General features: G+C 49.7%; 1 protein-coding gene across 1 annotated transcript; it reads right to left on the minus strand.

Moving 5' to 3' along the window:
- Window positions 1–898: 898 nt before the first annotated feature.
- On the minus strand, window positions 899–7,281 carry BSX (brain specific homeobox). The gene is made up of 3 exons (XM_033172321.1): window positions 6,997–7,281; window positions 2,994–3,190; window positions 899–1,198 (listed from the first exon to the last, which is right to left on the minus strand). The coding sequence occupies exons 1-3, from the start codon at window positions 7,262–7,264 to the stop codon at window positions 914–916; spliced, it is 750 nt and encodes a 249-aa protein (XP_033028212.1). The 5' UTR covers window positions 7,265–7,281; the 3' UTR covers window positions 899–913.
- Between the last annotated feature and the right edge of the window lie 2,046 nt (window positions 7,282–9,327).

Below are 9,327 nucleotides of genomic sequence, written 5' to 3' on the forward strand. Positions count from 1 at the left end.
AAAGATCTAAGCGCGCGCTTTAACTCCCATTTTGAAACTAATGGGACTGCAAAGTGCTTCTAACTTTGCTTGCATCGTAGCCTTTACTTGGCCATAGAGCTAATGCAATAAATAAATTGATTGATTGATTGATTGATTGATACTTGCAACGGTCTTACTAAGTTTGCAACCCTATGCACGCTTACTCGGGAGCAAGCCTTAGTGGACACGGAGAAATTTAATTCTGAGCAAACACGCGCCATAGGATCGGGCTGTTTGGGGATGGAATCTCAAGCATTCTGAGAATTAAATTTCCTAGAAATGATATGTTTTTAACGCGTATTATTAATTGGCCTTACTGACGTTACCTCCTTTGCGTCTTCCACGTAACAGAGATCGAAGAGTTCATGGTTTATATTTGCATTCAGAGAAACTGCCATTCATTCCCCCCGACATCAATTTAATTTTTGCATTTACCGTAGGAATGGGGGAGGGGGAGGGGGGCTGGAATCCACTCAGCCCCGCGCGCAAAAATACAGCTGTTTTAAAATGCCAGGTCCAAATCCCTCCTCCAGCTGAGAAGATCACCTGGATGGATCTGATCCGGATTCTGAGCCTCGCTCAGTTTCCTCCGCCCCGTTCCCACACCTTTGCCTAACTCGACGGGGCGAGGAAATGCTGGTAGAGATTCCCAGTCCTAAAAAGGAGGTGAGGAGGAGGAAGATGGATGAATGGGTCAGTGGGGTTCTCTCACATCTGTCCGGGGTTTGGTCTTCTCGGATCAGAGTCTGGGGTCAGATCCATCCGCCACCTGTCCTCTAGTGGACCCAGGAGTCTTTTAGCAGCGGACGCCCAAAGCCCACCCCACTCCTCCCCGCGTCGGGCCAGTCCCACCCCAGCCCCTCTTGGCTGAGTCCCGGAGTCCGAGCTCGCCCTAGATGAGGTGCTGGGGGCCGCACAGCTCCGCCCCTTCGATTATGTCCACCTCGTCCTCGGTCTCCTCTAGCAGGAAAGGCGGCGGGTGGCCGCCCTTGCGGGGCTCGGCAGAGGAGGAGGCCGAAGAAGCGCCGGGGGCCGTTTTGTCTGGCGGCGCCAGCTCCGGCTCGCTGCCGGCCCCCTGCTCCGCGCTGTCCTCCGCGCCGGGGGCCTTGGGGTCGTCCTGGCTCTTCCTCAGCTGCTTTTTGTGCTTCATCCGACGGTTCTGGAACCACGTTTTCACCTGCAAGGAGAAGCGGCAAGGGTTGGCTCGGGCGCACGTCTGAAGGGAGAGATATTCGGAACTCGTCCTCCCAAACGCCATCCCTGCGGAGTGGGTGGGATGGCACTGGAAAAGGGTGGAAGGGAGGGAACCGAATGGGAAACGCACATTTGCCAAGTGGCAAACAAAAGTTCCCTTGTTTGAAAGAAAAAGAAAGCGGGGAAATGATGATCCGGATTCGGAAGCAGTTTACATTTTCTAGGGCAAGTGGAAAGTCCGGGGAGGACTTGAAATGCCTCCGTGTGTCCACTTCTGCATTGCGAACACGTTGGACAACTATTTAGGAGCCCAGTTTCCTTTGGGTTTCTTAGACTGTTTCAGGGGGATCCTAGCGCACACAGCATGTGGCCGCTCCAAGGTTCATGGAAGTTTGCAAAGTGTTCTGCCCACAACTCCCGAGAAGCAGAGAGTGCCTTAGTCAGGTGGGAAACTGAGGTTGTGTATGGGGGGCTTATTCAACACCCCGCAATGTCAGCCCATTCTTCTCTTACACACACACACACACACACGGGCGGGCGGGCGGGCGGGCGCGCGCGATTCCGCAATGGGGAGAGAAAAACTGTCCTCCCCATTCACCGTAGGTTTCTGATTGGGTTCAAGCCAGATGCCTCATTCTTTATATGCAAATAAATGCAGCGGGGTTTTACTCCCAGGTAAAGCGTGCATGGAGTTGCGCAAGGGAAGGGAAACCTAAGGTTGCAATCCTATGTAGGCTTAATTTGCTAGTAAACCCTACTGAGATTCTTAAGTCTTACTTCCGAGTAAACATGCACAGGCTAGCTTCATTGCACGACTTTGTAGCAGAACTTCATCTGCTCATCTCCATGCCCCGCTAGCTTCACCGTTGCCCTCCCATTATTGACATGCAACCTGTAGGGTCCTCGGGGCAGGTCTTTTGAGCTTCTGTGTCAGTTCTGGAACCTTGCGAAGTGAAGTGGCGGTCCTTTGCAATCCAGTTCAGACGACAGACTAAGCTCCATTTGCTCCTCGGGGCTCGGGGTGACAGATTTTTGAGAACCGACATCTCTCTGGTGAACTTACGGGATGGCTGATTTATGATTTTAAATTCTGTCCCAATGGCATGTTATTATTATTATTATTATTCCTGCATTGTAGGGGGTTGAACGAGATGACCCTCGGGATCCCTTCCAACTCTACAATATAATAATAATAATAATAATAATAATAATAATAATAATAATAATAATAATAATAATACTGCCACTAACACCATTTTTCTGTTGTTCTGGTTTTACTGAAATATCATAAACTGCCCCATGGGCCGGGACTGTAACTCAAAGGGCGAGAATTCAAATCAATTAAAAGTAATTCGACACGAACATTTTGCTTTACTGTTACTGTTTAAATTCTTTCTGTGCCGCCTGAATTCCTCCTTTCGCCTCCACCACACAGAAATGCTCTCAACACACTGAGTCAGGATTTATGACAGCTGCACCCTGCAAGCAACATCCTGCGCATGTTTCCTGAGAAGTAAGGGCCCCCCCGCGTGTCCTCCATGGGACCGACTCCCGAGTAAGGCCGTAGGCAGGAGAACCGCAGCCTCGGTCACCCGGCACCCCAAGGCTCTCGAGGGAGGGAGGAAAACATTCCGGGGCTCACTCCCCTTTAAGACAGCTGCTTCCTCCTCCTCCCCCCCCACTGGGGGTCGGGGGCTTTTGCGGGGTGCCTGACTGCACCCACCCAGCCACCCACCCACCGCGCTTCGTTCCTCCGCATCCTTACAGCCCGGCCCTACCTGGGTCTCGGAGAGGCTGAGCGCTGTGGCCAGTTCGACGCGTTCGGGAGTGGAAAGGTAGCGCTGGATCTCGAAGCGCTTCTCCAGGCCGGAGAGCTGCGAGTCCGAGAAGACGGTGCGGGCCTTCCGACGGCGGCAGTGCTTGCCCGGCAGCTCGGCGTGCGGGTGAGGCTGGAAGAGAGCGGGCACCGGCACCCCTGAAAGGAAGACACGAGCGGATCCGTGGCGGGCCTGCCAGGCGCCCCACCGACAACCCACAACCCACCTTATTATTATTATTATTATTATTATTATTATTATTATTATTATTATTATTATTATTATTATTATTATTATTATTATTTAGGAGAGATCGATAGATATAGATTCTTGGTGGGAGAGAGGAGATAAAGGTCCGTGGAGTCCCAGGCCAATGCCCTCTAAGAAGTCCAGGCACTGGGAGTGGAGGCGCCATGGTCTCCGCCAAACAGAGGTAGACTGCCCCTGCCCGCGGAAGCTCCATGTAGCCATCGCAGCGCCAGACCACCGAGAGGCCGAGACAGTAAATCGACTGCAAGGCCTCCTTTATGTGAACGCAACCCGGGATGGGGAAGCCGCGGCCAAAAAGGTAGCATTGCAACTGCCCAAATGGGTTTGTTTTTTGCATTCCCAACACTTAGCACCACCACACTGCCTTTTAGGAGTAGCACTGAGCTCCCTAATTCTATATTCCCCGCTTAATCTTTGGACAGGGTCTATTTACCTCTTATTTCCCCTATTCACTAGACTTCGTTTTAATACGTGTCATTTCCCACCGAGTCCTGGGCCCCATCTCCCTCTCAACCCCGCACTCCACTTTCTTTGAATTCAGATCATGAGGCAGCCACCCGAACAGGTAGAAAATCCTCTGCCGTTTGGCCCGGATTAATTAATACGGATTAAGCGCGATGTCTGCTTTTCTGTTCCCAAACCCCTCTTTTACGCACGTGAGTGAGCACAATTCAAAATTGGGGCGGGGGGGGGGGAAATGGGCGGGTTTCCAAGAGAAACAAACGGCGGTTGAAGGAGCCCCGGAGCAACTCATTCCGTGGTCTGGAGTTCTTGGAGTCTGGACGCTGCGGGGCGCCTTTTCAAGGAACTGGGAGGTGGTGTGTTCTTAGCTCAGCACCTGAGCCAATTCCTGCGTCCCGGTCCAAAATCTCCCCCGTCGATCGTGACAGAAGTGGGGCGTTCTTTCAACCGCCGCCCCCCTTACCCCAGTTCCCTGGAAGACACAAAGCTCCCCTCCCCTTTCTTCCAGGGTAAGGCAACGAACAGTCTCTGCTAAAGGTCTACCAACCAAAACAGCTCAGTGTAGCGGTGGCTTCAGAGGCAGAACTAAAAGGCTACAAAATCTCACACATTTACACGCTTACGTAGATTGAAGTCAATAGGACCGACTTCTGAGTGGACAAGCAGAAGGTTGCGATAGAAGCAAATTACGTGCGTGTCCCTGCGAGGATCCTGCCAGCAGTCCTAACCCCTCACCCCGCAAGCTAGAATTTGAACTCAGGACTTCTTCGCTGTCAGTTGGGGGGGGGGGAGGATTTCAGGAGGACTTTTCTTTAGCCATGGCGGAGCTCCTGTGACTTTGCTGCGTAACAGGCAGAAAATTTATCGGTGAAGCTTTCCCCACTCCCAACACAGGGGCGGGGAGAGCTTTTCCTGCTGAATTTATGCCTTCCTGGAAAAATAAAGGGAGCCTGCAAGTCCGGAGGCCATTAAGGGCAGCATCAGCCGCTTCCTCTGACATCTTTCATTGCTAAGGTTTCCTAGAGTTGATCTACCCTCCACCTAATCTCCCAAATGCAAATGTGAGTCCAAATGGGTCATTAAGTATTTGTGACCAGCTCCGCAGCTATTTCCCCTTTCCGCTTCCATCCTCGTTTTTCTCTTTTGTTTTCTGGCTTTTAAGACTCTGCAAAAGTTCGTCATTTAAAAAGAAACCCTCTGGGCGTGCGACTGTAATTGCACGTCCCAGAGTGGATGCATTGCAGACGACTCTTTTTACCGGGTGTCAGTTCAACGCGGTTTGCAAGTAATGGCCGGCAAAACAGCTATTTCTCTATCATCTTGCTGAGTCCAAAGGAGGATTTTATTTGATCACCTATCAGGTGGATCTGCGGGTGGGAGCAGAATGTGGAAGAGAGACCGTCTGCATCCGCCACCCTGACTTCACATCTGATCAGGAATGCCAGCTTGGCCCCGCGACTGTGGGTCATAGCTGCCAACTTTTCCCTTTTCTTGCGAGGAATCCTATTCGGAATAAGGGAATTTCCCTTAAAAAAGGAAAAAGTTGACAGCTATGCTGTGGGTGCCCGGGGCCGTGGGTGCCCTACAGCGTGCATGGCCCTGGCGCCAAAATTTGTGGGTACCACAAATTCATGGAGAATTTTGTGAGTGCTCGGGCACCCAGGGCCGCAGGGAGTCGACACCTATGCATCTGATTACGTCCAAGCCTTTAAAAACACGCGCTCACTGCGGCTCCATATTTCTATATGCGGTAGGCTACTCTATCCTGGGTACCTTCCCCGTTTTAAATCGTATAATCGTTAAGTGTCCTTTACATTCCTCATAAGCAAATGCAAGGTTGGTGGGTTTCTTTTTCACGACTGCTGTTTTCGTATTTCTAAGATGTTTTCCTTTATCTACTTTAAAAATCATCATCATCATCATCATCATCATCACATTTTATTTTATTTTTGTTTGATTTTGCATTTTCATGACTGGAAAAACGGGATTGAATAAAACCATCTCAAGGAAACATTATTGTGCGCTTGGCAACTCTTGAAAAGCTTCCTAGTCTTTTGGGTTGCAATCCTGTGCAATTTCAAGCAACGTCCCCTTATATTACTTATAATTTCTAATTAAATACATTTTAAGGAAATAAATTTTAAGTTTTCGTCTGACATTTTGCCTTTTCTTCCCTTTCCTTTTCTATCCCTTTGTAAATATGTAAGTCTTATATATTCTAAAAGGTAACGGGTTGATGCTTTCTTTTTGGTCAAAAGGACAGTTGGTTCCGTCTCTATAGTATTCTAAATTAATTAGCGTCTTGTTTTTAACGGATTCTAAATACTGGAGTCTAAATTGTGGGATGAATTCGGTTCCAAAATAAACCCAATATTCGTTTTCGTTTATAAACTGAGAATGATTTATGATTAAATTATAATTTCAACCACTGGTCGCTCCACAAAATATTAATCTGTCTTCTCTTCCTCTTTAAGAGAACCCACTTTAAAAGTCTGAAGGAAAACAGCAACCGCGTGAGTTCATTTATTTATTTGTATTCCGTGGGAGAGAAGTTCCCTACCGCGTTTTATTTTAGAATTTCAGATTCAATCGACATTGCTGAAAAGTTATTAAGGTTTGGCTTGATTTATTTTTGAGCATCGGAAGTCAGAAACCTTGGAAGTTAAAGACCAAGAGGACTTTGCTTCCAAGGGCTTCCGATTCTTTTAAGGACGAACTGAAACTCATATAGAAAGGGATTTTCGTGCCCGCGACGCAAGCGGAGGATCTCTGCGTCAAGGGGCTGATTCCCAAACTTCCAGCGCCCTTTCCCAGCTTCTTTGATTAAACCTCTCCTCTCTTTCATCAAAGGGAGCAGGGACGGAAGATGCCCTTGCTGCTCTGAATTTTTAAAAAGCCTCAACCCGCGTCTTGTCATTTTGTGCGTAAAGAAGAAAGTTTGGCAACCACATGGATGAAATCGGATTCGGGGAGTTCTCGACTAAACAGTTCGCATCAGCAGCGCGGCTAGACTTGACTGGACAGCTTTGCCTTTTCTTGGACAGCAAAGCGGGCAGCTTCCGCTCCTTTTTAAAGTCTCCCCTCCCCGAAAAAAGCCCACCCACCAACAGCAGCCAACCTGTGGCACCGGACACACACCCGCCTGAGTTTGGGTACCAGGCAACGCACACAACAGAGACTCGCGCGGCTCCTAAAGCCAAAGGCAGAGAGGCGACGGCGAAGGCGCGCTTACCCGAAGTGGTCAAGAAATAAGGGTGGTGGTGATCCGGCTTATGGAGCGGGTGGTGCGGGTGAGGCGCCAGGATAGTCGGCGGGGGCATCAGGGGGTACCCATAGTCCAGCAGAGGGACCCGAGAGGCCAGGGGGCTGTGGAAGTGCTCGGGGGCCACTTCCCGAAGGGGCTTGGGCTTGTGGAGCAGGATGTCCTCGATGAAGAAGGAAGTTGGCCTGTGGGAAGACACCGAGTGGGCCACCGCGTGCGAGGTGAAGTTGAGGTTCATCTCCACGCTTCTGGAAACGCGGATGCGGACTGGGGGGCGCCGAAGTAACTCCCTCGCTCTTGTCCTCTGTCTCTCCGTGTCTTTTTGTTGCTTTTGAAGCCAACCAGGAGTAGGGTTCTCTCTCAGTCGCCTTCTTCTTCCTCCTCCTCCTCCTCCCTTCACGGTTTGGAGGGAGCCAAGAGAGGAGAACAAGGTGGATCCTTCAAGGGCTTTCGGAAGCTGGGGGTGGGGATGGGGGAGGATTTGCGCCTTTGAGAGCCGCTTCGAAGGGGGATCTCCAGCGAGCCAATCGCGGGCTAGCAGGGCGGAGGGAAAAACCGGCTTTGCCCGATGTCACCCACAGGAGTGGCGAATGTAGGCGACGGAGGGAGACGCTGTCCGTGGTGCTGAAAAGAGCGCAGGAGAAGCTGCTTGCGGGGCAGTGAGCAGGAGCGTCAAGGGAGGGGTGTCCACTTTGGGAGAGGGTATACAGAGGGATAGACCCCTCCTACCACCAGCACCTTCCCATGGAAAATGCAGGCACGGTGTACTTTCTAGACTGCCAGGAATGTTTTTTTTCCTGGGTGTAACAAGAAGCCACAATTGGCCATAGCTTCCCCCTGCTGTGGCCACATCATGAGCACATGCACTGCAATCGAGGCATGTGTGACCATCATGCAGGACAACACATACTCTTTTTCTCAGACACAGAAGTACTTTCAGTGTCAAATTCAAGGTGGTTATTTGCGCATCCCTGGGCGACCTCGTGGCTATATGGTTTAGAGGTAAGGCTTGGGAAAATAGGAGATGGAATGATAGCAGAGATGCAGAGCCTGAGGGGGCGGGGCTACAATCTCCCAGTCTCAGTTCTCCATCTGTGAGAGCCAGGACCAACAAGTTGAGGACCGCAATATGCTTTGTACATTTTTAAAGTGAGCATTGGAAAGTATGGCATGAAGCAGTATATAGATGCTTGAAACAAATAAAGTGTGGTAGAAATGATCAGAAATCACAACTGAGAGAATCCCTCTGTGTGAAAAAGAAGTGCAGGTTATCTGAGATATAGTTGTATGTTTGCATTGGCACAGAGAGGGATTATATGATGGTTTAGGTTAGGAGCCACTAACAGCCCAATCCTATGCACATTTGCCCATGAATGCAATAGGACTTGCTTCCTACTAAGGGTGCTTAAGAATGCATCATTAACAGTGCTGGTAGCAGCAGAAGAGACCTGGTCAACCAAAGTCAAATATTCCTAAGGCCTAAAACTGTGATCCCATGCATAGCTCCTCATGAGCAAACTTCGCTAAATCCAGTGGGGATCACTTCTGACTTCACTTACCCAGAATCAGGTTCTATGTTCCATTGGTACATTTAGGATGCATGTACATTTAGGAGGTCTTTCAGTCTTAACTTTGTTTCTCCACTTTATTCTGCACTACTCAGGGCTCATCCGGAACACTGTATCCAGTTCCAGGTTCCAAAATGTAGAAAAACTGAGAAAGGAAAGCAACAAAAATGCTCAGGGATATTGGGGGTAGTGAGTGGGGAAGGAACCTAGAAAGAAAGGTTGAAGGAACTGGGTATGTTTAGCAAAGAGAATATGATATCATGTGGGGACATGACAGCACTCTCAGAACACCTGAAGGGCTGTCACACAGAAGAGGGCAAAGAATGATTCTCTGAGGCCCTAGTGGGAAGGACTCAATCTATTGGGCTTAAGTTCTAAGTCAGTAAATTTTAAGAACATAAGAAGGACCTGATGGATCAGGCAAATGGCCCATCTAGTTCAGCATCCTGTTCTCACAGTAACCTAACAGATCTCTGCAGGAAGCCTGCAAGCAGGACACCATGAGCACAAGAGAGCACTCTCCCCTCCTGTGGTTTCCATTAACTGTATTCAGAAGCATCTTGCCTGTGACAGTGGAGGTAGAACTTAGCCATCAAGGTTAGAAGCCACTGATATAGCCCTATCTCCTCCATGATGGAACCTTAGTAGAATCTTCTTGATCAGGGGTCAGTAAACCTTTTCAGCAGGGGGCCAGTCCACTGTCCCTCAGACCTTGGGGGGGGGGGGCTGGACT

This window comes from Lacerta agilis, chromosome 15 (genome assembly GCF_009819535.1).
Source record: "Lacerta agilis isolate rLacAgi1 chromosome 15, rLacAgi1.pri, whole genome shotgun sequence".
Classification (NCBI taxonomy): Eukaryota; Metazoa; Chordata; class Lepidosauria; order Squamata; family Lacertidae; genus Lacerta; species Lacerta agilis.

What these genes read in the sequence shown, in the direction of transcription:
- BSX (XM_033172321.1), bottom strand. Translation starts at nt 7,264, where the DNA reads ATGAACCTCAACTTCACCTCGCACGCGGTGGCCCACTCGGTGTCTTCC. An exon ending in TTATTTCTTGACCACTTCGG is followed by an intron (nt 3,191 to 6,996) that starts GTAAGCGCGCCT and finishes TCTTCCTTTCAG; the next exon opens with GGGTGCCGGTGCCCGCTCTC. An exon ending in TCAGCCTCTCCGAGACCCAG is followed by an intron (nt 1,199 to 2,993) that starts GTAGGGCCGGGC and finishes TTCTCCTTGCAG; the next exon opens with GTGAAAACGTGGTTCCAGAA.